Raw genomic sequence first — 27,855 nt, 5'->3', positions numbered from 1 at the left:
CATGCCCCACCAAATAGTAGACCCTCCTTGTTTGCTAACTGTTCTCCTTCTCCTCCAGAAACCACCATTCTGTAGGTCAGATCTAAGAGTTGCTTTTGTTGTCTTTGTTTACTATTTACTTATCTTTCTCTAGTGAGATCATTCAGTGTTATTCTTCTCCATATTATTTATTTTTACCTAGAATAATGGACTGGAGTGATAGTACAGCCGATAGGGTGTTTGCTTTGCACGCAACCAACCCAGGTTCGATTCCTCTGTCCCTCTCAGAGAGCCCAGCAAGCTACTGAGAGTATCCCGCCTGTATGGCAGAGCCTGGCAAGCTCCCTGTGGCATATTTGATATGCCAAAAACAGTAACAAGAAGTCTCACAATGGAGGTGGTACTGGTGCCCGCTCGAGCAACTTGCTGAACAACGGGAGGACAGTGCTACCAAGATTTGCCCTTGTCAGAAATGGCAAGACTTCATCTTTTTTTGTTTTTGTTTTGTTTGGTTAATTAGCGGAGTGGTATTCCATTGTGTCCATACACTCAGCATCTTTAGCCACTCATCCAGCAATGGTCACTTCGCTTGGCCATTGTGACTGAACTGCGGTGGGCACAGGGTTGGTGTCAGTCTTTTTCGTTTAGTATTTTTACATTCTTCAGGTCAGGGCCACAAGTGGAATAGTCAGATTGAATGGGGTTCCCAGCCTTATTTCTGGAGATAGCGTCATCCTGTGTCCCATGGTAACCACCCCAGTTTACACTTTCACTATCAGGCTCCCAAAGTTTTCTCTTCTCCACAACCTCACCGCCCCCTCATATACTTAAAAATCAGCCTCCTTTAGAACGGTGTGATCAGGCCAACCAGTGGGAAGTCAGCATCACAGGAGAAGTGGGAAGTCTGAGCATCTATTTGACCAGGCACAGTGTAGTTTCAAGCATGAATTCTGTTTCCGGTCTTAACTGCACCATTAAATAACTGTCACATCCAGCGAGTCACTTAACCACTGTGATGCGCGGATTTCTTATTTATGCGGTATGGATACTAGTTATAGCTCTCTCCTAGCTCTCTGGTGTGGTTCATTCTAAGAAGGCAAGTACAAGGTCCTGTCCACAGAAAGAACTTGGTAGTATTAGCCCCAGATATCATTTTTTTTTAAGTCATGACACTTATTGCTGTCTGAAGTGGTTTAACAGTTTTCTTCCCTTTGATCAACTTTCACTGAAATCTGACAGCTCTACCAAATAAAGGGTGTTGGGAGGTTCCTCTTAGGATGGGAAATGGGTGATGAGAGTAGACTATAGTCCGAACATGATTGCCACTCAATGCCTCTTTTGCAAACCACAGCACCCAAAAGGAGAGAGAGAACAAAAGGGAATGCCCTGCCACAGGGGTGGGGTGGGATGGGGGGGCGGGGGGGGTGGGAGGGATACTGGGATCCGTGGTGGTGGGAAATGGGCACTGGTGGAGGGATGGGTACTCGATCATTGTATAACTGAAACCCAAGCACAAAAATCTGTAAGTCTACAACTGTACCTCTTGGTGTTTCACTACTAAAAATTAGAAAAAAAAAAAAAGAAATCTGACAGCTCTAAAAAGAAAGTAGAAGTACTTTAGAAAGATAACATGATCAGATACCTAAAGCATGGTCCAAATTAAAAGCCTCCTTATTTATTCAACGTGGAGATTCATTTGTTCATCTCTAACTACAAAGGTCATTAAAACTTAAATAAGTTTGTGATAGGTCACTTGTCTTTTTGTTTAGCTTTCCTGCGAAAAAGTCGGCCTTTCTCTAATTCAATTTGGGGGCATCAAAGTGAATGGCGCAAGACTATTAATTGTGGTTCCGTCTGACCTGATGGGTGCCTTCGAGGGCAACAATTGAATGAATATTCAACTTCTCTTCATCTGTGACCTCTTTGCCCTGGCCCTCAGAGCTGAAAATAACCTGATCATTTTTAATCAGTTTATTAAACATTAGGCAGCTTGCTGATTTACTTTTAATCACATTCTGCAGATTTCTAGGCATTAATCTGACGTTTATTATGAAAATTGCACATTTGTATTCTGGGGACTTTTTTTTAATAAAGGAAAACAATAATAGGAAATAATCAAGTCAGATTTTATGCATTAGGAGCATCTAGTTCAGAAATATTGCAGGTGTGCACTGAGCCATAGGCACTTGAATTCTCTTTAACCATCTTAAATTGGATTTTTGCTACATTCCAACCGGAAGCACAGGAGACCTTGCCGTCGTTAATGGCCATAAAGTTGTGAATGCTTGTGGAGGAACATGTCTCCTCCACCTGTTGTCCTCACTAGATGTTATCCTCTCATCTCCTTAAAGGTTAATTATAGGAACCTGAGAGATAGTACATTGGGTGAGACACTTACCTGGCATGCAGACTGTTCAATCCTCGACATCACATCTGATCCTATGAGCACTGCCAGGAATGATCCCTGGGCACAGAGCCAGGAGCAAACCCTGAGGACTGCCAGATGTGCCCCAAAGCCAAAAGGAAAAGAAAAGATTAATTATAGCCAGTTCTAGTCAGTTCGGGACTATTATAAATTTAATTTTAGGACTAGGCCCAAGAGGAACCACTTATGGCCATTTAGATAACATTTCACAAGGAATAGCAGAAAATGTTGGGTAGTCATGGGCTCTGTTTTTCCTAAAACTATTTCATTTCTGTAAAAGGTAAAGTTTGAAAACAGAAGAAATACTACTACTAATATTAAAAGTAAGGCCCTCCCGTTGATCATCGATTTGCTTGAGTGGGCCCAGTAACGTCTCCATTGGAGACTTTGTTGTTACTGTGTCTGGCATATCGAATACGTCACGGGGAGCTTGCCAGGCTCTGCCGTGCGGGCGAGATCTCGCCCGCACTACTAATATTAAAGTTTAAAAATTCCGGGGCCAGGGACTGGAGCAATAGCACAGTGGGTAGGGCATTTGCCTTGCATGCAGCTGACCTGGGTTCGATTCCCAGCATCCCATATCATCCCTTGAGCACCGCCAGGGGTAATTCCTGAGTGTAGAGCCAGGAGTAACCCCTGTGCATCGCTGGGTGTGACCCAAAAAGAAAAAAAAATTCCTGAGCCAAGTCTATAGTACAGTAGGTGGGACGTTTTTCTTGCATGAGGCCTACCAGGGTTTGATCCCTGGCATCTCATATGGTCCCCCAAGTACTGCCACGAGTAATTCCTGTGTGCAGAACCAGGAGTAACCCTGAGCATTGCCAGACCCAACAAAACAGAAAAAAAAAAAAAAAAGGTGAAGAAGCTCTTTAAAAAGAAAAATCCTGGGGCTGGATTTAGCACAGCGGGTAGGGCGTTTGCTTTGCACGCAGCCAACCCGGGTTCGATTCCTAGCACCCCGCATGATCCCCTGAGCACTACCGGGGTAATTCCTGAGTTCAGAGCCAGGACTAACCCCTGTGCATCGCCAGGTGTGACCCAAAAAGCAAAAAAAAAAAAAAAAAAAAAAAAATCCCTGCTGAGAGATGTGTGCTGAAAGTAGACTATAGACCAAACATGATGGCCACTCAATACCTATCAATACCTATATTGCAAGTCACAGCACCCAAAAAGAGAGAGAGTGAGCAGGACTGGAGAGACAGCACAATGGGTAGGGTGTTTGCCTTGCACACGGCCAACCTGGGTTCAATTCCCAGCATCCCATATGGTCCCCTGAGCAGCACCAGGAGTAACTCCTGAGTGCAGAGCCAGGAGTAACCCCTGTGCATTGCCGGGTGTGACCCAAAAAGAAAAGAGAGAGAGAGAGAGAGAGAGAGAGAGAGCAAAAGGTAATGCCCTGCCACAGAGGCGGGGTGAAATGGGGGGGGGGATACTGGGATCATTGGTGATGGAGGATGGGCACTGGTGGAAGAATGGATACTTGATCATTGTATGACTGAAACGTAAGCATGAAACTTTGTAAGTCTGTAACTGTACCTCACAGTGATTCATTAAAAAAATTAAATAAATAAATATAAAAAACAATTTAAAAAAATCCCTACATCTTTGAATCTGAACAGTTTGTAAATTACTTTCCCAAATGTAGAATAAACCACTTAATTTTATGTTACTCATTTATTTTTTGTTATATTTTGGGAATATTTTGTTTTATATTTTGTTACATTTTTTATTATATATGTATATACATACATATATATATATATATATATATATATATATATATATATATACAGGGTCTGGAGCGATAGCACAGTGGTAGGGCGTTTGCCTTGCACGCAGCCAACATGGCCGACCCTGGTTTGATTCCTCCGCCCCTCTCGGAGAACCCAGCAAGCTACCGAGAGTATCTCGCCCACACAGCAGAGCCTGGCAAGCTACCGGTGACATATTCGATATGCCAAACACAGTAACAACAAAGTCTCCAATGGAGACGTTACTGGGTTCGCTCGAGCAAATTGATGAACAACAGGAGGACAGTGACAGTGACAGTGATATATATGTATATATATATATATATATATATATATATATATATATATATATCCTCCCCTCAGTGGTGCTCATGGTGTCCTATTGGCTTTGCACTCCCGGCTCAGGGGACCATAGGTGGTGCCGGGGATCCAACCCCAAGTCTTTTGCATGCTAAGCTAGTGTCATAGCTACCGTACTATTTCTCCTTCCCCTAAACCAAGCAATTTTAAAAAGCACTACCCTAGTTCCAGTCACTTTAGGAATGACTCGAGTATAGTCTCCACCACCATATTCCCTTTGCCCCCCTGACTCCATGAATCCAAGAAGGGGAGGCAGAAGTACCATTCTGGTTCCAGAATTATCACCAGTAGTCATATCTCAACAGACTTTTTTAGGGGCCAGAGAGGTAGTACGTGGTTCAGACTCTTGCCTTTCACATAGTCAACTTGGGTTCGGTACTGCACATGGTGCCCTGAACCCTGCCAGGAATAATGTCCTGAGCACAGAATCAGGAGCAAAACTTGAGCATTATATGGTTGAAAAACATAAAAAGAGTGAGACAGGGGGAAGAGACAGAGACAGAGTTAGAGACAGAGAGGGACACACACACACACACACACACACACACACACACACAGAGATTATTTAGAACAGGCTTCTTCTTTCTCCTGCTCTTACCTACTTACTATTTTCCCCTTGCCCAGGTTGAATATGTGATCAAATGTGATATGTCAGCTCTGCAGAAGATTCTGTATCGCCACATGCAAGCCAAGGGCATCCTCCTCACAGACGGTTCCGAGAAAGATAAGAAGGTACATTGCTGAAGTTGGTGTAGCGTTCGGCATGACATCTTGTGGCTGTGACATTGAAGAACCCCAGGGAGCAGCTCTGCTAATGCCAGTTCATTCGAGCAAATTAACTCCTGGAGCTGCCAAAGGAAGTTTCTTATCCTCCTAATTGCAAACTGCATCGGTATAGGAAGTCCATGTTCGCCTCTCCGAAGCAGTCAGCTCTGCTCCTATCAGCTCTCCGGAAATATATCCCACCTGAATGTGAAGTGGCATTTTAGGAAGTTTAAGATGCAGTTCCACTCCCAGGGTTTCTGTTTTGCGCTTTCTCCCCAGAAGAGAGAAGAACAGAGAGTCATGTCACAAAGTCATCAGCTTGAAATAATTCCCTCCTATGTTAGTGAAAGAAAAGTGAACATAATCCGACTCGGGAAGTCCTGCCGTGTCATATTATGTGTCTTAAATTGATTAGTTTGGGAACACATGTTTCCTTTACCATTATCCCAGGTCCTTTCCCTGTCCATCTTCCCCAGCCTCCTCAGTTCCCAGTTCTATTGATCACGTCTCAGGGAGAAACGTACTTTGAAAAATTGAAAATACTTGATCAGTTAATTACTTGTTCTATTTTTTTTATACTCTTGCCACTTTTTTTGTAGGGGAAAGGAGGTGCAAAGACGCTTATGAACACTATCATGCAATTGAGAAAAATTTGCAATCACCCGTATATGTTTCAGCACATCGAGGTAAGCTTTTTGTCGTTGTTGTTTTGATCCTGATTTTGATTGTGCCATGCCTACAATACGACTTCAACAACATCCACAACCAAGGGGTGTAACGTGTGTGGATGGAGGTTGAAGCAACCTGGTCTGATCATCTGACGAGTAGAATTAACAAACATGAGTCTTCTGGTTATGAATTCTCATTGGCGTCAAGCACTTGAGCATCTGGAATTTTACAAGCACGAGTTTAAAGTAGTGAGAAAATGTTGTAAGCTGTGGCTCATTATGTGGGTTCGGGTAAGTACTGTGAATTGCCTTGTTATAGCAGGAGCTCTGAAATTGAAGATAATGATAAATACATCCAGCTTCCTCAGGAGGATGCTGTGAAAAATATTAAAATAATGCACCGATACCCGTTGAAGAGGAAGATGTGCTTGAAACATTTTCTTTGTAAAAGACAATGACTTTAGTCTGCTGCTTAGATTGGTATTTTCCTTTCTGCCACAGTGTAAATGTGGTCTTTCAGCCTGATGCTCTGGGCCTTGGGAAGCTATTTTTAGAAGAGAGGACATTTTCTCCCCTGATCACTACATGTGAATACGTTTCCTCAATTGGCAGAGTTTCACCTCAATCAGAGCAATTGACTTGAGCAGGAAGAAAAAGGTGCCACAGTTATAGTCTCCATTTTCCCCTGCTCTGGGATACCCAGGATCCTGGTGGCCATTGGTTTGCCGGCTCAGTTTCTACTCTGTCCTTGTTGATCCCAGTGACTACCCATTTCTCTTCCTGCAAAGATGATGGGAAATTAACACTTAATGGTAGAGAAGTCGGGGGGCCAGAGTCATAGTACGACAGATATGGTGTTTACCTTGCATGCAGCCGACCCAGGTTTGATCCCTGACATCTCTTATAGTCCCCATAGCACCTGAGGAGTAATCCTGAGTGCAGAGCCAGGAGGAAGCCCCGAGCACCACCAGTATGGCCCCCAAACAAACCCAAACAAAATAGACAAGTCAAGTTACAGGACCAGCTACTGCAGAAGAGAAGGCCTTCGCCTTACAGGCGGCTGACCCCAGTTCGATCCTCCAATCCACGTACAGTCTCCTGAGCCCCACCACGCACAGAGCCATGAGTTCAGCCCTTCTGCCCTACTGCCAAGTGTGGTCCAGAATCAAACAAACGGAAAAGTTGAGTTGCATCCTTCTGACTGGGAAGATGCTTTCCTCTGCTTTTTGATAACGACACTTGTTAGCTAAAAGGTCTTGGCACACTCACTTTCTGTACTTGAGGAGGAAGACTGCTGACCCTGCTGCTGCCTTCTGGTGCAGAGCGCAGAGCGTATTTGCAGGAGAAGCACTAGGTTTCAGGGAAATGACAGCATCAACACAAAAGACAATACCAGTAACGAGCCTCCATGCTTTACTCTACTGGTAGGTCCCAAGCACCCCTCGCCCCCAAACAGTCTGTAAAGATGCCCTGCCCTGACCACAACACCCAAAAGAAGAGAGAACAAAAGGGGATGCCCTGCCACAGAGGCAGGGTGGGATGGGGGGGATGGGGGTGGGAGGGATACTGGGATCCATGGTGGTGGAAAATGGGCACTGGTGGAGGGATGGGTATTTGATCATTGTATAATCGAAACCCAAGCACAAAAATTTTTAAGTCTACAACTGTGCCTCATGGTGTTTCACTAATAAAAATTAATAAAAAGAAAAAGATGTCCTGCACTGACACAGAGATGGGTGTAAGAATTCAACGTTATGACAATTAAGTGTCAATCAGAAATCCTTTAAGTTATCTTATAAGAATATTGACATTTAATTCCCTGGAAGGAGAATTCTGGGTACAGCAGTGAGCTCTGACCCCAGACCACTGTGGATCGAGGGCCTGATGTAAACCTCTCATAACTTCTGTCCCCAGGCTGTTCCATCCACCATCAGATGGTGACAGATTAAAGGAAGAAACCCTAGGCAGTGGGTATGTGAAGTGTTGGCTAACACATTAGAGATAGATGTCACGGTCACGGTCACGGTCCTCCCATTGTTCATCGATTTGCTCGAGCGGGCCCAGTAAAGTCTCCATTGGAGACTTTGTTGTTACTGTGTCTGGCATATCGAATACTCTCGGTAGCTTGCCAGGCTCTCTGAGAGGGGCGGAGGAATCGAACTCGGGTCGGCCATGTTGGCCGCTTGTAAGGCAAACGCCCTACCGCTGTGTTATCGCTCCAGCCCAGAGATAGATGTAAGGTAGCAATAGATCAGTAGTGGGTGTCTGTTGGGTGGTACGGAGCCAAATAATGATAATAATAATCACGGTCACGGTCCTCCCGTTGTTCATTGATTTTCTCGAGCGGGCCCAGTAACGTCTCCATCGTGAGACTTCTTGTTACTGTGTTTGACATATTGAGTACGTCACGGGTAGCTTGCCAGGCTTTGCCGTGCGGGCGAGATACTCTCAGTAGCTTGCCCGGCTCTCCGAGAGGGGCGGAGGAATTGAACTCGGGTTGGCCGCGTGGGCCACGTGCAAGGCAAATGCCCTACCCGCTGTGCTATCGCTCCAGCCTAATAATAATAATAAATGGCACTGTAGCACTGTCCTCCCACTGTTCATCAATTTGCTCAAGCGGGCACCAGTAACGCCTCACAACAAATTGGGAGACTTGTTGTTACTGTTTTTGGCGTATCAAAAACACCACAGGGATACTACATGGAAAATATCATGCTAAGCGAAATGAGTCAGAAAGAGAGGGACAGACATAAAAAAGATTGCATTCATCTGGGTAACATAAAGTAACAAAATAAGAGAGTAATACCCGAGAACAGCTGTGATAAATACCAGGTTATTCACTCCATGGCTTAGAGGCCAGCCGCACACTGTAGTGGCAAAGGCAGCTCAGATAGAGAAGGGAGCACCAAACAAAGGGTGCTGGGAAGATCTGCCCAGGATGGGAGATGCCTGCTGAAAGTAATCTATGGACCGAACATGATTGCCACCCAATGTCTTTTCTGCAGTCCACAGCACCCAAAAGGAGAGATAGAACAACAGGGAGTGCCCTGACACAGAGACAGGGCGGGATGGGGGATTGGGGGTGGGTGGGATGGATACTGGGATTGGTGGGGGTGGAGAATGGGCACTGGTGGTGGGATGGGTACTTGATCATTGCATAACTGAAACCCAAGCACAACAACTTGTAAGTCTACAACTGTACTTCAAGGTGTTTCAGTAAAAAAAAAAAAAAAGAACACCACAGGGAGCTTGCCAGGCTCTGCCATGTATGTGGGATGCTCTCAGTAGCTTACCGGGCTCTTTGAGAGCGATGGAGGTATCAAACCTGGGTCGGCCACGTGCAAGGCGAACATCCTACCTGATGTGCTATTGCTCCATCCCCAATTAATAATAATAATAAGAAGAATGGGAGTGAAGATAGATGGTTGGCAACTACACCACCTCCGCTTTGCTGATGACATCGTTCTAATAACACCAAACATCAACCAAGCGGCACAAATGCTGGCCAACTTCGACCGTGAGTATGGAAAGGTCAGACTACAGCTGAATCTTACAAAGACAATGTTTATGAGAAACAGCCTCGTTCCTGACGCCCCATTCACTCTCAATGCAACCACCATCTCTGAATGCAACAGTTATATATACCTAGGTCGAGAAATCAACATGATAAATGACCTGGCACCGGAGTTGTGCAGGAGGGAGAGAGCGGCTTGGAACGTCTTCAAGAGTGTTGAAGAAATAACTAAGAGGACAAAGAACCTCCAGCTCTGGGCACATCTCTTCGATTCCACTGTTCTTCCTGCATTAACATATGCCTCAGAGATCTGGGCCCTACGAAAACAGGATGAGAACGCTATTCGGGTCTCCCAAAGAGGAATCGAAAGAGCTATGCTTGGAGTATCACGCTTCACTCAAGTGAGAGAAGGAATCTGGAGTTCTGATCTCCGTCAACGCTCAAGAATCAGGGACGCTGTCTCATTTGCCAAGGCATCAAAAATCAGATGGGCTGGACACGTAATGAGGCTTACAGATGACCGCTGGACTAGAGCCATTACTGACTAGATTCCACGGGACGTCAAAAGATCGCCTGGACGCCCACCTACAAGATGGTCAGACTTCTTCGTCAAGACCCTGAATGAGGCTCCTCTCTGGAAAGAAAGATGGCGGCCGCACGGGAGCCTTGTGGACAGCAGGTTTGAGCCGGGGGTGGTGGGAGCGGCAGGGACCTCATGGGAAGGGGGGCGTAATGGGTCATCCTCCACGCCCGACCGAGGTCGCCAGCTGCCCCCCACGAGCGGCTCTCTGGCACAGCCACGGCCCCAGAGCACAGAAACCAATCTCTTAACTCTCTAACTTTTAATAGAAATTCTTCCATGGTTAATAAGTAAAATAGCAGAAATCCAAAACCGCACGGCCGCTATTGCGGCCGCACAACATCATTTTATTCTTAAACCAAGTTGTAGAAAGCAAATCATTTGACAACGCTGTTTCAGCATGTTTGATTGGGGGGAGGGGGGGTCGTAAACTCTAAACAATAATTGCGCATCTTCTATCGAAACAATGTATCTAGCCAAAGTAGATAGAGTATTAACTAGAACTAATCTGCCTCACAGGAATTGGGAGGGGTGGGAGGTGGGGTTCTATTGGGGTTCGCGGTTAAAAATAAGTATTGGTAAAGGGAAATGTGTTTGATACTTACATGACTGAGACCTAAACCCGAAAGCTCTGTAACTTTTCCCACAGTGATTCAATAAAGAAATAAATTATAAAAAAAAAAAAGACCCTGAATGATCGGTTTGAGGCTCTGCATGTTCCTAGAACGAACAGATGCCACTGGGCTATGCTAGCATGCAACAGGGATGGATGGAGACGTTACTGGCACCCGCTCGAGTAAATCGATGAATAACGGGGAATCAAGTGATCAATAATAATAATAATAATAATAATAACAATGTCTAATGATCCGAATTATGGGGATCAGCTTAACCCAGAAAGCCCTTTCCTGGCACCAGCCTGCTTTTCCTGAAAACAGTATATAGATACAACTCTAGGGGCTGGAGCCATAGTACAGTGGCTAAGGCACTGGCCTTGCACACGGCTGACCTCGTTCAAACTCTCGCACCCAATATGGTCCCCCAAGAACTACCAGGAGTGATCCATGAATGCAGAGCCAGTATTGTAGGTCCCAAGTACCCCTCGCCCCCAAACAAACAATCTGTAAAGATGCCCTGCCCTGATACGGAGATGGGTGTAAGAACTCAACATTATGACAATTAAGTGTCAATCAGAAATCCTTTAGGTTATCTTATCAAAATACTGACATTTAAAACTTGGGTGGCCGTGTCAGAAAGAGCTGCCATCCCTTCAGGCGCTTATGAGGGCTGGGTGGGAGGGATTGTTGGCAGCTGATTTCACAGCGGTAGGGCGTTTGCCTTGCACGCAGCCAACATGGCCGACCCGAGTTCGATTCCTCTGCCCCTCTCGGAGAGCCCGGCAAGCTACCGAGAGTATTCGATATGCCAGACACAGTAACAACAAAGTCTCCAATGGAGACGTTACTGGGCCCGCTTGAGCAAATCGATGATCAATGGGAGGGCCCTCTATGGCCTGCATAGTTGTTGGTGCAGCAGAGTCAGTCAAAAGAGTTCCATTCGTAACTATTTCTGTGGGGTGTCTCAAGTACGCCTTGCAGAGCCCAGGGGCCATTCCTAGTGATACTCAGCTAAGCAGACTAGACAGTGCTCTGGGGTCACTCCAGCAGCAGTGATCAGCCTCCAGGGTATCCAGGGGTACTTGGGACCCCCAGAGCTATACCTGGGTTGGGGGCATACAGTGCCAGAGATTGAACCAGAATACTCTGCATGAAAGTGAGTGTCCCTGACCTCTGGGTGATCTCCCATGCTTCTTCCTGGCATTATTTTTTTTTTTGGAGTATGAATATAAACTAGTTTTGTTTTTTATTAGTGAGACATCATGAAGTACAGTTGTAGACTTATAAATTTTTGTGCTCGGGTTTCAATTATACAATGATCGAACACCCACCCCTCCACCAGTGCCCATTCTCCACCACCATGGATCCCAGTATCCCTCCCACCCCCCATCCATCCCCCATCCCACCCTGCCTCTGTGGCAGGGCATTCCCTTTTGTCCTCTCTCTCTCTTATTGGGTGTTGTGGTTTGCAAAAGAGGCAGTGGGTGACAATCATGTTTGGTCTATAGTCTACTTTCAGCATGGCATTATTTTTTTAATATAAAACATTTTCAGGAACATATTCCTGAACTCATATGAGACCCACGGCTCTGGAACAGAACTGGTGTAAGCATTTTCCTTTGTCTTTCTTCTGTTCTCTCTGTTGGTGCTGAGTCCCACTGAAAGCCCAATCTCTCAGCTGGGCGCCCAGTCTCCTGGGAGCTCTCAAACCAGAGAGGTGAAAGCAGTATTTGGGGGGGGGGGGCAGAGGAATGCGGGACCACCCTCGTCAGTGCTCAGGGCTGCCTGGCTCTGCACTCAGGGATCATTCCTGATGGGTGCCGGAGACCATACGGGAGTTGATTTGAACCTGGGCCAGCCTTGTGCAAGGCAGGCTTACCTGGGAACTGAAGTTGAGTCAGCCTTGTGCAAGGCAGGCATCCGACCTGCTCTACTTTCTCTCTGGCCCCCAAAGTGATGCGGATACCTCATCTGACTGCTGACCCAGCCCCATCTCTATGGCTGTACAGCCCTGCTTACAGAGATGATAGAACCTGAAACTGAGGAGTGAGAAGGCGAGGGTCTTAGGGAGGGAAGGGGGGCTTTGGGCACTCGTCCGTGGCATTCGCTTCACCAGCAGGGTGCATTCCGGGGCAGTGAGTCCTGACAGAAATGAGCGTATCTGGGAAGAGAGCAAAGGGCTGGTCCTCTTCAAGAAATGTGTCAGTGACTGGATGAGGATGGGAAGCTGCAGAGGGGGACCGCGGGTGACCTCCTCTCCTCACCGGTGGCCAACCTTTTGTCAAATCCCAGAGGGAGCACTGCAAGGGGAGCTGCCACGTACTGCTTCCCTGGAATCAGTGAGGAGGAAAGTCAGGAAGATCGAGTTCTGTCTTCTTGGAGTAGAAGCTGACACCCAGAGAGACCCTGTGCAGTGGAGGGCTTCCTTTGTCACAGAAGAAGGGATGTTCGGGCTCCACCGAGCTAAGAATTACAGGGTAGCCTTTAATTGCAAGATGCCAGTGGTATAATTATGGGTACATTTTAGTCCTGACTTGCTTCTGCTCAGCTCTTCTGCTAGGCCAGGGGCCACATGGCCTCCTGTGGGTCCTCAGGAGAGTTCAAGGAGGACATGGGTGGACAGTGATGTAAATGGTACAACATAAGACTAGGGGGCCTGGGGCTGGAGTGATAGCACAGCGGGTAGGGCGTTTGCCTTGCACGCAGCCAACATGACCGACACAGGTTCGATTCCCAGCACCCCATATGGTCCCCCGAGCACCGCCAGGAGCAATTCCTGAGTGCATGAGCCAGGAGTAACCCCTGAGCATCGCCGGGTGTGACCCAAAAAGAAAAAAAAAGAGTAGGGGTCCATCTGGGGGGACAGGAAGGCCTCAGAAGGCAACACGGTCAGGAGGGACCCCTTGGTCTGGAAAAGGTTGAGAAATGCTGCTCACTGCTCGGGACTCTGCTCTGTTCTCCTGGGCTGGAAACCCGGATTGTTTCTAGAACCCCAGGACCTGCCGCACTCGGCCCTGGGCCTTCTGTCACTGCTGGAAATCAGCTTGCACTAACCCCGTCGTGTCAGTAATTGAGTCTCAAGACTGAGAGGAACTTGGGGCGAATTTCCTACAGAAGTCTGAATTCAAAGATGCCTCCTTCCTTATCATTTCACTTAACTCTACTCCAGGTCGGATGATGTCAGTCAAAGAGGAAATACCAAGTGCATAGTTCCGTGGGTAAAATAATCATTTCCTTATCTCTCTTTTAAAGGAATCCTTTGCTGAACACCTGGGCTATTCAAATGGAGTCATCAATGGGTAAATCTTCATTTTTTTTCCCTCCAAAATCTCATGTATTGTTCCTCACCTAAACTTCTCTCTCAGCTAGCAGAGTTGGCATGCCAATGCATACCACCAGCCTCCTCAGCCTCCCCCTTCTCTACCGAGGGTACCGAAGTTGTTAGCCAAAGTATCGCTGCATTCTCTTTTACTTCATTCGCATAAATTACTACACGCCCTCAAGCAAGTGGCCATTCAAAGGACATAGATCTCATTTAATAGCCTTAATAGTGTGCCAGTGTTCTAAAAATATTGTTGAAGCCTCAAAGGGTTGCTACTTAGAACTGATAGTGTCGCTTGAACAGAGTGAATTTATCTTATTAAACTCTAAGTTGATATTTAGCATTCATGTGCGAGAGAGAATGAGCCTCATCTTCTGGGAATATGGGTGGTTTCACAGTCATTTGTATGGTCTGTGTAAAAAGTCTTCTTTCATTAGCAGTGGGCATGGAAGAGAATCATACCTTGAAACAATAGGAAATTGCACTTCTATTAGAAAATCTCTTCTTTGCTCTAGAAAAATTGTATCACCTGGACACAAGGGCTTTCAAAGCCCCATAGCAGTGAGTATCACTGTGCTAAGACCTCACAATTGGACCTTCCAGTACCGGGGCCAGTGGCCTCTCTGTCCCTGTGTCCCCACCTCTCTTGTCTCTGCCTCCTTTGATCACCCTGCTGGCACCAGGACCACCTTTGAAAACAGGGCCCTCAGGGTATTGAGAGTCAAGTTTTCTGAGCAGGAAATTCACTTTAGGAAGGCATGCATCTGAAAATGTGTCTGTTACGAGATACCACACATGGGTTAGCAACTAGCTGCCCAGTGACGCACTCTTGTTAACGCGACTGTGTGTACCACGTGTTCCCAACAATATCAACCCTACAATCAATCTTTCCTATTTAATATAGCAGATTTGTCATGACAAAAGTGAAAGTAGTTCATTGCAGAGGAGACAAAACATGACTTTAGCTCTGCCCACTGTTCCTCCAGTGGCCATTTCCACACTACCCTTGAACTTCATTTGAGGAGGTGTGTGGTTTGATGTCACACTGGATAGTTCTAAGGATGTACTCCTGACCCTGCACTCGGGGGTGACTGCTTGGGTGGGCGGAGGGGCGGGGGGAGACCAGCTGGGGGGAGTGAAGCTGGGTCGGTGACGTATGAGGCAGTTACCTACCCTCTGCCCTATTCCTCTAGCCCCCCCCCCCATGGTGATCTCTTAAATGGTCTCTCAGAGCCAGGGATGTGGCTCAGTGGCAGAACACCTGCCTTGTGTGTCAGGCTGAGAGTTGTTCCCCTCAGTGTTCTACACCACCGAGAGCAATCTCTGGCACTGCTAGTTGCAATCCCACCTGGTGCCATGAGTGTGCCTCCCCTCCAACCCCCCTAAGCCATAGTGTAGAGTGTGTGAACAGTGTCAAGTTCAAGACCCCTGACTGCAGCAACAATTGTGACACCCCGCCCCCCACCCCCAGCAATAACAAAGGGAAAGGAGAGGAAAATGTTAAACAAAAACCTATCATCAGATCTGTCCAATCTCTTCCTTCTGCCTCTCAAAACTCACCAATGACCTGCTGTTGTGCTCAGAACTGAAGCGTTCAGTGTGACTCATAGAGCATTCTGGGGTCTGTCCAGACCCTCTTCTCATCCCATGCCTCCTGTTCCCAAACCGGGACTTGGCAGATTATTTTTTTCTCAGAAGGGCTTGATATCAAATATTTTCTGCTCTCAGTGCCAAAAAAGTCTCCCTTACACCGACCTCCAGTTTGCCAGTAGAGCCCCAAAGCCACCGTCGACATAGGGAAATGCGGGAAGATAATTGTGAGCCCATAAAGCTTTCTTGACAAAAAGAGGCAGCAGTCTAGCGCTGGAGGTTGCAGAACTCTCCTCTAGACTAAAGAAGATCTTACATGTTGCTAGAGATTTTATTGTAGAAACTTGCTCTTTATGGCATTGATGACAGTTGAATGCACCGTCTTGAAAGCAGGGGTTCTAGTTTGCTTTATCATTACATGCTTAGCACAGTGCTTACAGAGAAGTTGCTCAGTAAGCCTTTTAATGACTCTCAGGAGCCCTAAATTAATATTTTCCTATAAGTAGGGATTTGAGTAAAAACAGCGTTTCAATGTGTTTGTTAGAAGAGTGTGTGTGAGAGAGAGAAAGATGATTGAAAGTGAAAGGGTTTCCTTCTCTCTGCCATCATACCTAAGATGTGTAATGCATACTTTATGGATTTTGTATAAATACATATTTTTCCCATTAAATATCCTCCTTGCTTTCCAGTTTATTTTCATCCGTCCATTACCGCCTAGCTAGTCAGTGCATGTTTAGTGTGTGAAAGACACCTCATGAAAAATAGACCTCAACTGGATCCCTCAAGAAGACAGCAGTAATACTGTCTTCTTGTTTTGCATTTTTGGGTTCAGGGCTGAGCTGTATCGGGCCTCAGGAAAGTTTGAGCTACTTGATCGTATTCTGCCCAAATTGAGAGCGACTAATCACCGCGTGCTGCTTTTCTGCCAGATGACGTCCCTCATGACCATCATGGAGGATTACTTTGCTTTTCGGAACTTCCTTTACCTGCGCCTTGATGGTGAGTGTACAAGGAACCAGGTGTGTGGCCTCACTGCCGAGAAGGCAGGGATAATAGACACTTAGAGCCAATCTCAGATGCCGAGGGAAAGACTCAAAATTGTTGAGGCATTATCTAGCAGGGTGGGGGGGCAGCTTTTCCAGATAGCATTTTTTATACCCTGGAGCTTAAAATAAGCTGGAAGCTGGGTATTCCACGTACAAACCAATACCAGTGAACTTACAGTCATTTGTACAGATCTTAACTAATCACACTGAAAATTTGTAAATCCTGCTTGCTTTTGAGGATTTTCTGTTATATTTGCACCATCTAGACTGTGCTAACATGTGTGTAGAATCTTCTTTGAGGACATATTTTCATAGGATAAAGACTTTGTCTCCTTCCTCTTGTCCTAGTTTGTTTCAGATTACATTATCATTAAAGCAGCTTCTGAAGAGAGTATCTCCCTTGTGATGTTAACAGAGATCAAGCCATTGTTTGTCAGAGTTTTCAAACTATGTGAAATAATTGCCTGGTTATAAGAGTAAAATTTAAGTGCCATATCCTAAAAAGTTAGTAAGAAGATATGAATGGGAAAAATTAGAAGTATACTGCCTAAAAACACTTCATAACGTTGATAATTATTCCAGTAGTTTAGAGATAGAAAATGTACAGGTCGTTATGCCATGGCAGGAAATAATACTTTAAAGAATGATAAACAGGTTTGGAAGCTAATCTGTAGCTGTGCTCAGGGCTTACTTCTGGCTCTGTGCTCAGGGGTCACTTCTGGTGAGCTTGGAGAACTATATGGGTTGCTGGGGATCAAACTCGAGTTAGGTGCATGTTAGGCACGTGCTGTACCTATCAGGCTATCATCTCTCTAGCCCAAATCCAATTTCAGTCGCCCTTGCCATAATTACGTTTACCTGAGTGTATACTCACCTCAAATTTGCTCTAGGTTCTTTCACTTTGGATTGTTTTGGTTTGGTTTGGTTAGGGGGCTGTACCTGGTCGTGCTCAGAGATTACCCCTGGCTCTGTGCTCAGGGATCATTCCTGGTGGGGCTTAGGGCACCATATGTGGTGCAGGGTATCAGATCTCGGTCAGCCACATCTGAAACAATTGTCTTGAATGCTGTACCATCTCTCCAGCCTCTACTCAGGTTTTAAGTGAATTCTCTTGACGGACTATCTCTTGTGGTATGGGCAAATTTTCAAAATTAATCCTACCTCTGACATACTTATTATTTTTTTGGTTGTTGTTGCTGTTGTTGTTGTTGTTTGCTTTTGGGGTCACACCCAGTGATGCTCAGGGGTTACTTCTGGCTCTGCACTCAGGAATCACTCCTGGCTGTGCTCGGCGGACCATATGGAATGCTGTGGATCAAACCTGGGTCAGCCATGTACAACACAAATGCCCTACCTGGTGTACTATCACTCCGGCCCCCTACTTATTGTTTAGAAGTATTTCTACCTCTTCCCTTCAGAGCCACCGAAAATAGATGGTTAAGAAAATGCTAATTTTGAAATGAGTCAGAAAGAGAGGGAAAGACATAGAAAGATTGCATTTATCTGGGGAACATAAAGTAACAAAATAGGAGACTAACACCCAAGAATGGCCGAGATTAGTACCAGGAATTTTACTCCATGGCTTGGAGGCCAGCCACACATACTATGGGAAAAGGGAGCTCAGATAGAGAAGGGAGCACCAAATAAAGGTGTTGGGAGGATCCTCCCAGGATGGGAGAAGCATGCTGAAAGTAGACTCTAGACCAAACATGATTGCCACCCATTGCCTCTTTTGCAAACCACAACACCCAATAAGAGAGAGAGAACAAAAGGGAATGCCTTGCCACAGAGGCAGGGTGGGATGGAGGGATGGGGTGGGAGGGATACTGGGATCCGTGGTGTTGGGAAATGGGCACTGGTGGAGAGATGGGTACTCGATCATTGTATAACTGAAACCCAAGCACAAAAATGTGTAAGTCTACAACTATACCTCATGATGTCTCACTAATAAAAAGAGAAAAAAAAAGATTTAAAAAAAAATAATATCAATGACTACAAACAAAAAAAAAGTTTTTTTTTTTTTAAAAGTGTATAAGCTTGGGACTGGAGCAATAGCACAGCGCGTAGGGTGTTTGCCTTGCACGCGGACGACCTGAGTTCGATTCCCAGTCCCCTGAGCACTGCCAGGAGTAATTCCTGAGTGCAGAGCCAGGAATAACCCCTGAGCATCGCTGGATGTGACCCAAAAGGCAAAAAAAAAAGTGTAGAAGCTTAATGAAAAATAACTAATTATTAAAATTTCTTATTGAATAGAATGTATATTGTTATATGATAACAAAGAAAAGAAAATGCTAATTTTTAGTTCATAAGTAATATTACCCTAGTCTGTCTCTTTGGGTAATCTAGTGATCCACATGGCCCCTGCCCTTTGATGTGGTCCTGTTCTTCCCTCCCTTTCCTGCAAAGGAAATTCAGCACCCCTTCAGCACTCTTGTTTAGGTACCCCTCCTTTGACTGACAGGTGAGTGGCGCCCCGTTCCGTTATTTCCCCGATGTCCAGCTTTCCTCCACAACCAGGTGGGTTGCTCTGTGGGTCTTCATCTTAAATCTCACTTCTCTAAGGATCATGGTGTTGGCATAGTCAAGTCTGTAAAACTGACAGGAAATGATTAGCAGGGGGGCAGAGAGATAGTAAAAGGATGTAGATACACTTGTCTTGTACATGGCTGACCCTGGTCCAATCTCGGGCACTGCATGGTCCCCCAAGCACTGTCAGACAAAAGTCCTGAATACCAGTGGGCATGGCCAACAAAAGCCAAATAAATTTAAAATTTAAATTTAAAATTTTAAACTAAGTTGTTGTTGTTTTTTAAGCGATTTCAGGGCCAGAGCAAGAGAGTGCTTGTGTTGCATGAAGCTGACCCCAGTTTGCTTTCTGACATCCCATATGGCCCACCCCTCAAGCCCCACCAGAAGTGATTCCTGAATTTAGAGTCAGAAGACCTAAGACTGGATGTGCACCACCCCTATCCCCCTGACCCGCCCAAAAAATTTTATTTAACTGAGTGCTGGTCATTATCCCTATTGATAGTTACAGTAAAGATCTTAAAACCAAACATTTATGGAATGCCTCCTAGACATAGAATATCACAAGCATTCCATGTGCCTTATTACTTTAGTTTTCTCAGCAAACAAGCTACTGTGAGGTGCCAGTTTGATGTGAAAACCCACTTACCGAGGTACCAACATGATGTGAAAAAAAAAGACTCATAGAGCTTAATTTGCCTAAAATAAGATTAATGTACACAGTCACTGAAATAGTGTTGATTCCACACAGTTTTAAGAGATCTAGCAAGATCTGTCCCATCTCTGAAAAAGGCATGTGGCTTCCCTAGCAACAACATTTAAAAAAGGATTTTTAACCAATTCAAGGGATTTAATTTAATTGGAAATGACCAGATCTCAGAGAGAAAAAATCCATGAACCAGCCATTCACTGTCCCTGATATCCAAGTCCGTTCCTTTAGGGGGAGGGACACAGAAAAGTTGGTGAGTTCTCTAAAGTGTTGCAGGTCAAACTGAGAGTATCGGTGTCCACCCTCAATGAGCAGCAGCCATTGCTTTAAGGAAAACAGATGCTGGGTGAGCAGATAATTGACATCTATACGGATCAGTTAGCTTCCACTTCCTGTTGCTGTACTGACCCGCCCACTTGCTCCCTCCTCATTTGGTTGTTAAAATGACTTGAGGGGCTGGAGCAATAGCACAGCAGGTAGGGCGTTTGCCTTGCATGCGGCCAACCCTGGTTCGATTCCCAGCATCCCATATGGTCCCCTGAGCGCTGCCAGGGGTGATTCCTGAATGCAGAGCCAGGAGTAACCCCTGTGCATCGCTGGGTGTGACCCCCAACAAAGCAAAGAAAAATAAAAAATGACTTGAGATTTTCTTTGTTAAACCTGATGTCTCAGAGTTTGAGGAAAAGAAGATACTCTGTGAGAGCAAAGCAGATTTTTACCTTCAAAAATCTTGAAGTTACAGTGGCATGAGTAGAGTTATGGCATGAGAGAAGGTTTTGGCGGCATGGGTAGAGTTGATTACCACGCCCTGAAAGCCTTTGCTTTCCCTGCTAATAAATTTTTGAATGAGAGCAAAGGGTGAAGACACAGCCCCACAGACAAAATTTTCCCAAAGCAGCTTGAAACTATGTTAAAATTAGTAATCACAGGAGCTTGGTCAGAATGCTCCTTCTGGCAAATTCTGCTCTTTTCAATGCAGTTGCCCTTGTTATTGATTGTATTCTTGATTATGTTTTGTACCAGAGTCTAAAGGAACATGGAACCAGTGTTCATGTCGAGAATATAAATCTGGAACTCCTGCCAGGAGTGTTTATTTGCCTTTGAGTAAACTCTGACATGGTAGTTTGACTCTTCCCCGATCAATATCCCAAAGATTGCTAATGATCAGCAAACATCTTGACTTGGGGAAATTTTGCTTAATATAAATGGCAAGCCAGCCAATTCTGAACTTTCTACTAGGAAATGCCATAACTCTGCATGAAAGGTGACTTAATAACCTCCCCCCTCCTCTCTGTCTTCTTAAGTTGTCACATTCTAAACTGCCTTTACTGTTAAAATATGCTGCCAGTATTTGATTGGCTTGTTTACTTGAGGTATTTTGCATGAGATCTGAAAAATCCTTTGTCTTACTATATCTCTGTTGTTTTTTTTTCAGTTCTATATTTTGTATTTAGGGTTATTTTATCCCAAGTAGGTATATTCACTAGTTTTATATATGTCCTAGTGCATGTGACCATGAACTGATTATTTTTCAATTGATCAAAATGCAATTTCTACCTGTAGAGCATATAGATGCACAGTTTTTGTATCTGCTGCCAAAAACAAGCCATCATTATCTCTGGAAACCTGTTTGTTTTTTTCCCCCTCCCATTTAAGGAGGATTATTTTGTTACAGTGACTTTTTATTTTGTTTAAAAGCAGGTAGGAAATATGTGAACCATTACTCGACATGAGTAATTTTTAAAAATTATTGGAACTGGAAAAAAATGACACGGAGAAAAGATTTCGTGATAGAACATACTATGCTTTCCATCAGTATTGTGAACAACTAGTTCCCCATGATCTCAGGAAACCAATTCTGAAAATACAAAGAAAAAGAATCCTCTGTATTTGAGTCCTTACCCAGCAAAGCACATATCATGGCCCTTTCCTAAAATCCAAATTCTCAAAATTTACTGTTGTGAGATCAGAATAGGTCATTCAACTTGAAATTTTGTTTTGAAAATAAGATGAGTTTTAAAGAATGTTTCTTCATTAAATGAGGAGACCCTCCTAAGCCCCATTTCACTGTAGGCAGGGAATTGATTTTTCTTCTCCCATTCTCAGGAGGGTACTTACTATTTTTATTAAATGGGGAAAGCAAATCTCCCATGCTTGGGAACTTGACCTCATAGTTCCATTACCTATATGGATTACGTGTTTTAATCTGCTGAAATAAATTACTGGTATATCCTCAGAAATAGAGCACTGTGCAGAAATAACTGTATTGCGGGCAGTTAGGGACTATCAGGTAACAAGCGGATATTTTCCCCAGTAGCCTAAACCAATTTTTTTAATCTGTAGCTATATTTATCTGGTAATATCTGTTCAGATTGATGAGGCTGGAGAGATCATATAGTGGGTAAGGCCTTGCATGCAAACTGGCCTGAGTTTGATCCCCATCACCCCATATGGTCCTAGGAGCCCTTCCACAAGTGATCCCTGAATCCAGAGCAAGGAATGAGCCCTGAGCATTCCCAAGTATTTACCACAAAACAAAAACAAATGTAAGAATTGTTCACATGAAATTTGTTCAATGTTCTTGCCCTTCTATAATGTTGTTCAGGAAGTGGCCGGTCAATACACTAACACATAGTAGGTTACTGAATGACTGGTTTTCAGTGCAAGTGTGGGGCCTCAGTGCCCAGAAGTTGAGTATGTTACTGTGGGCTTCGGTTCTCTTTTATTCACTACCGTGGAGCCAACTTTAGACACCTTGGGCAAGCCGTGGTCATACATTGAGCAGTGCATGTTGTGCTCTGTTTGGTTCTAGTTCAGCATCTCTTGAACTCAGCAGAGAAGAATGTTAGTTTGAGAAACAAAGAGATCCGTGTGTGTATGTGAGTGTGTATGGCTTCAAGTCTTGCTGTTAGCAAGAACAAAAATGTTCCATGCACATTTTACCAGTAACAATCTAAATGGTAAAGTGTAGTAGAAATCGATTTGCTTTGTTTCCATTTTCTTGGGAATCTAGTGCTGAGCCTCAAACTTACCTTGAGCAGTTTCAATCATTGCTAGGCACACATAGTAAAGGAAAGCAGAGAAGGAAGGGTACATTTTTTTTAATTGATTATTTTTTTTATTAGTGAGACGTCGTGAGGTATAGTTGCAGACTCACAAATTTTTGTGCTTGGGTTTCAATTATACACTGATCAAATACCCATCCCTCCACCAGTGCCCATTTCCCACCACCACGGATCCCAGAATCCCTCACACCCCCCATCCCCCCAACCCACCCTGCCTCTGTGGCAGGGCATTCGGAAGGGTACTTTTTTTTTTTTTTGCTGATGACATTGTTTTATTTTTTTTTTTTAATTTATTTATTGAATCACTGTGGGAAAGGTTACAAAGCTTTCAGGTTTATGTCTCAGTCATGCAGCTATCAAACACATTTCCCTTTACCAATACTTATTTTTTACCATGAAGAACCCCAATAAAACCCCACCCCCCACCCCTCCCCGTCCCTGTGAGGCAGATGAATTCTAGTTAACACTCTATCTGCTTTGATTAGATTCATTGTTTCAATAAAAGATTCACCACTATTATTTAGAGTTTACTCCCCCCAAATCAGACATGCTGAAAAAGCATTGTGAAGTGATTTGCTTTCTACGGCTGGGTTCAAGAATTAAATGTTGGTTTTGGATTTCTGCTATTTTACCTATTGACCCTGGAAGTATTTCTACTGAAAGTCAGATAGTTAAGAAATTGGTTTCTGTGTTCTGGAGTCGTGGCCGTGCTGGAGAGCCGCTCGCGGGGGGCAACCGGTGGCCTCGGTAGGGCGTGAAGGGCGGAGCGAAACGCCCCCCTTCCCATGAGGTTTTAGTCGCCCCCACACTCCCGGCTCATACCTGCTGTCCACAAGGCTCCCATGTGGCCGCCATCTTTCTTTCCAGAGAGGAGAGGGCGAATGGGGCAACACCCTTTCCCCTCCGGCAGACTTGATGGGCTGGATCAACGCATAGTCCGTTCACTTTTCTGCTCCAAGCTGCTGGGTTCTGCATTAAGTCCTTGTGCTTCTGGGGCCATGGCCGTGCTGGAGAGCCGCTCGCGGGGAGCGGAAGGGTACATTTTTAAAGTTAGTTGCAGATTGGGAGCTAGTACAGCAGCTCGGGCTCATGCCTGCCATTCTCCTCACCTGGATTTAGTCTCTAGCATCATCTCATGGTCCCCAAACATTGCCAGGTGCAACCTGAAGGCCCCTAAGCACATCTGGGTCACCTGGGTAATCCCTAGCACTGCGCCCACAGACCCTGGCACTGAACTTCTGGCCAGGATTCCATAATATTTCTGGGAGGACACCAGTTAAAGGAAGGACAGTTGAAGAAGGGGAGAAGGGAGGGAGGATTGGTTGGTGGTTTAAAGCACAGGAATAAACAGGGCCAGAACGGTAGTCCAGTGAGTAAGGCACTTAACTTGCCTTTCATGCAGGTTCTATCCCTGGCAAGCCAAATGGTCCCCTTGAACACCGCCAGGATTAATTCCTGAGTGCAGAGCCAGGAGCATTACCAAAAAACATATCGATAAATAAATAAAGCACAGGGACAAAAAATACAGAAAATGTTTTAGCACGGAAATAAATGCAGAAAATGTTTTCATTACATTGTAGATTGGCATTAGAAGGTGGTAGACTTTATAAGGTTGCAAAGGTGTGCAGTCAGACATGTTTAGACATTTTGGAATGATGGCTAGTAGATAAGTCTTCCTTCTTTGCCTGCAAAAGGAGCATGATCTGATTTGAAGGAAAAAAAAATTCTTGCTTTTTTAATTGCAAAATGTTCAGATTCCTTCAAAAAGTAAAAAAAAAAAAAAGAAAAAAGAAAAAGAAAAGAAAGAAACAACACCCAGGGGATTACCTCAAGAGGAGTCTGAGAATTTCTCCAGGAAGCTGAACTTTTTGTCTAGCTCTGTGCCATTTTCAGACAGGAGTTAATTGGCAAATTTATTTTCCTTATCCCCTCAGGCACCACCAAGTCTGAAGATCGTGCTGCTTTGCTGAAGAAATTCAACGAAACTGGGTCCCAGTATTTCATTTTCTTACTGAGCACCAGAGCTGGAGGCCTCGGCTTAAATCTTCAGGCAGCGGATACTGTGGTCATCTTTGACAGCGACTGGAATCCTCATCAGGTCTGTGTAGCTCTGACTTAGGTGTCCAGGCCACCCTCCTGGCGAGGAACCGAAAGACTATCAGCCCCATCATTCACATTTATGGGGCAGAACAGATTTCTCAAGAGTGGACGCTTTCTCCAAAGGAAACAGCCAGCATGTTATTCTGACTGCTCCCTTAATTCCCTTGGACCCCAAATGTGGAGATGTTTTCCATGAGCCTTTGTGTGCCTTTACAGAAAGAGCTCAGACTCTGCTTACAAAAACTCAAGTTTGGCTCAGTTGTTGACCTCATGGCCTGAGGTTACCGCTGAACAAAGTTCTTTGGGTGAAGGACAACTCTGTAATGTAAAGTATTTTAGAAACAAAAGCAGGAGTAACAGTAGCTAACTATTCTTTTTTTAATTTTTATTAGTGAGACACCATGAGGTACAGTTGTAGACTTACAAATTTTCGTGCTTGGGTTTCACTTATACAATGATCAAATACCCACCCCTCCACCAGTGCCCATTTCCCACCACCACGGATCCCAGTATCCCTCCCACCCCCCATCCCCCACAACCCACCCTGCGTCTGTGGCAGGGCATTCCCTTTTGTTCTCTCTCTCTTATTGGGTGTCATGGTTTGCAAAAGAGGCATTGAATGGCAATCATGTTTGGTCTATAGTCTACTTTCAGCATGCTTCTCCCATCCTGGGAGGATCCTCCCAATGCCCTATTTGGTGCTCCCTTCTCTATCTGAGCTCCCTTTTCCCCTAGCATGTGTGGTTGGCCTCCAAGCCATGTTGGCTCCTTACCTACGTCTGTCACTTTACACCCACTGCTTGATTAAGTCTTGACACGGACCCTATGAGATTGTTTATGTTACTGTTTGCATCTGGTTTTTCTTTGTTTCTTTGTTGGCTGTTCTGCATGGTGCCCAGGGCCTACTCCAGCACAGAGGTGAAAAATCATTAAACTTGGGGGACCAGGTGGGCCCAGGGATGAAATTTGGGCCTCCTGTCACTCACTCAGCTCTTGGAGCTATCTCCTCAGCTGAAGTGCTATTTGCATCTTTATTATCAAGGAAAATAAGTTCCCAAAAGCTTTGTGTAAGTTCCCCCATGGTCAGAGAATAAGTCTTTTAACTATGTGCGCATTGTTTAAAAATAGTCAAAACAAATTCTGTGAAGCATTAACCACTAAGTCCTTTCAGCCAGGCAAGTTTTTAAGAGTTATCTTTTAAAGGAATAGTCTGCTGATTCAAAAGGAAAGAAGAGCACCCCCACGGGCCCCCTGTGGCATGGGCTTTCTTTCTCAACCACTCAGGGAGGCCTACCTGAGGACAGGCATTTCTCAGGACTTGATTCATACTGAGACCAGTATGATTTCAAAACAATAAGAATGAAAGTAACAGCTCTCACACATGCATCTGAATTGGGCTTCTCCTCAGCTCCTCACTCCACTCGGTTCACTTCACTGCCAATAAGCACAGCAATGCTTTCTCACTGGGCTTTTGTGAACACTGGGGTGGAGAAGGTTTCAGGCATTTGTTTTTGCAGCAAGTGGGCTTCAGGGGAACATTAGAATTCTGCTTGGTCTGTGTGTTTTGGTTTGGGAGCTACACGTGGTGGTGCTCGGGGCTCATTTCTGGTGGGTCCAGGGGCCCATATACGATGCCAGGGATCGAATCCAGGTCAGTCACTTGCAAGGCAAGCACCTCCAGCCTGGAACATTAGAATTTGAAGGTTTGTTTTGTTTTGTTTGCTTTTTGCTTTTTGGGTCACACCCGGCAAAGCTCAGGGGTTAAGTCCTGGCTCTGCACTCAGGAATGACTCCTGGCGCTGTTCAGGGGACCACATAGGATGCCGGACATTGAACCTGGATCAGCCACATGCAAGGCAAATGCCCTACCCACTGAACTATCACTCCGACCCCCAGAAGGTTCTTTTAATCAACATACATGCCTACTTCCCATTCCCTCCCTCCTCTGCTCCCACGTGAAAGGGCTTCCCACCACTGCAGGCGACCATACAGACTTCAGTACACATTCAAAAACTTCAGCATAGGTTTTCTCTCACATATCACATACAGCTGAGGAGCTCTGATCTTAAAGAACAAACCAGTGGTTCAAACCTTTGAGTAGCCACCAGCCGTGGACCACTGCCAGTGTTGACCCGTTGTCTAGACGACTAAAGTAGAATTGCTTGAACATTGCATCCAAATGTTCTGACCTTGAAAGGTATATCCATTCCAAGGTTCCTGGAATGAAAAGGACAACCAGTTGTGGGGCTCTCCGGGGTCCCACACATATCAAACATGTGCTTTCTTACTGAAGTCACATTGCTCCACCAAGCCCCAACGTCTCCAGGAGACGTGTTACTGTCCTAGACTGCAGTCTGAACACAGCTAGACTTTATGTGAAAGATTTGGCGTTTTCCTTCTTACTATTGTGAGTAGAGTGTCTGGTCTCAAAACTTGGGTTGCATGCCTGTTGTCTGCAAGCTCCAAGCTCATTTGGGTATCAGCAATGGAGGAATATGGGAAAGAAAGCACTTCCCCAAAAGCACAGCATGCCGGGCTGTTTAGATGACCCTGCTTGGTACCGTCTCTTTATGGAGTCAGAAGTAACTAGTCCAGGGGGCTGGAGCGATAGCACAGCGGGTAGGGCGTTTGCCTTGCACGCGGCCGACCCGGGTTCGATTCCCAGCATCCCATATGGTCCCCTGAGCGCCTCGATGGGTAATGCCTGAGCGCAGAGCCAGGAGTGACCCCTGTGCATCACCGGGTGTGACCCAAAAAGCAAAAAAAAAAAAGAAGAAGAAGAAGTAACTAGTCCATAGAGGAGTTGGGAGGTAACTAGATGTTTATCTTTGGAAGACT

At 45.2% G+C, this 27,855-nt stretch overlaps 1 protein-coding gene across 3 annotated transcripts in view; it reads left to right on the top strand.

Moving 5' to 3' along the window:
* Positions 1–27,855, top strand: part of SMARCA2 (SWI/SNF related, matrix associated, actin dependent regulator of chromatin, subfamily a, member 2) — a 230,175-nt gene that overhangs the window by 97,605 nt on the left and 104,715 nt on the right. For all 3 annotated transcript variants that reach the window (XM_056106879.1, XM_056106877.1, XM_056106878.1), the window contains exons 20-24: positions 5,140–5,247; positions 5,880–5,966; positions 13,912–13,958; positions 16,404–16,570; positions 24,852–25,015. In XM_056106879.1, coding sequence (XP_055962854.1) covers positions 5,140–5,247; positions 5,880–5,966; positions 13,912–13,958; positions 16,404–16,570; positions 24,852–25,015 — 573 coding nt within the window. The remainder of the gene's footprint in view (positions 1–5,139; positions 5,248–5,879; positions 5,967–13,911; positions 13,959–16,403; positions 16,571–24,851; positions 25,016–27,855) is intronic.

The sequence above is a fragment of the Sorex fumeus genome, unplaced genomic scaffold, assembly GCF_029834395.1.
Source record: "Sorex fumeus unplaced genomic scaffold, SorFum_2.1 ptg000149l, whole genome shotgun sequence".
Lineage (NCBI taxonomy): Eukaryota > Metazoa > Chordata > Mammalia > Eulipotyphla > Soricidae > Sorex > Sorex fumeus.
The sequence above is the reverse complement of the archived record's forward strand: the minus strand, read 5'-3'. Positions and strand labels throughout refer to the sequence as shown.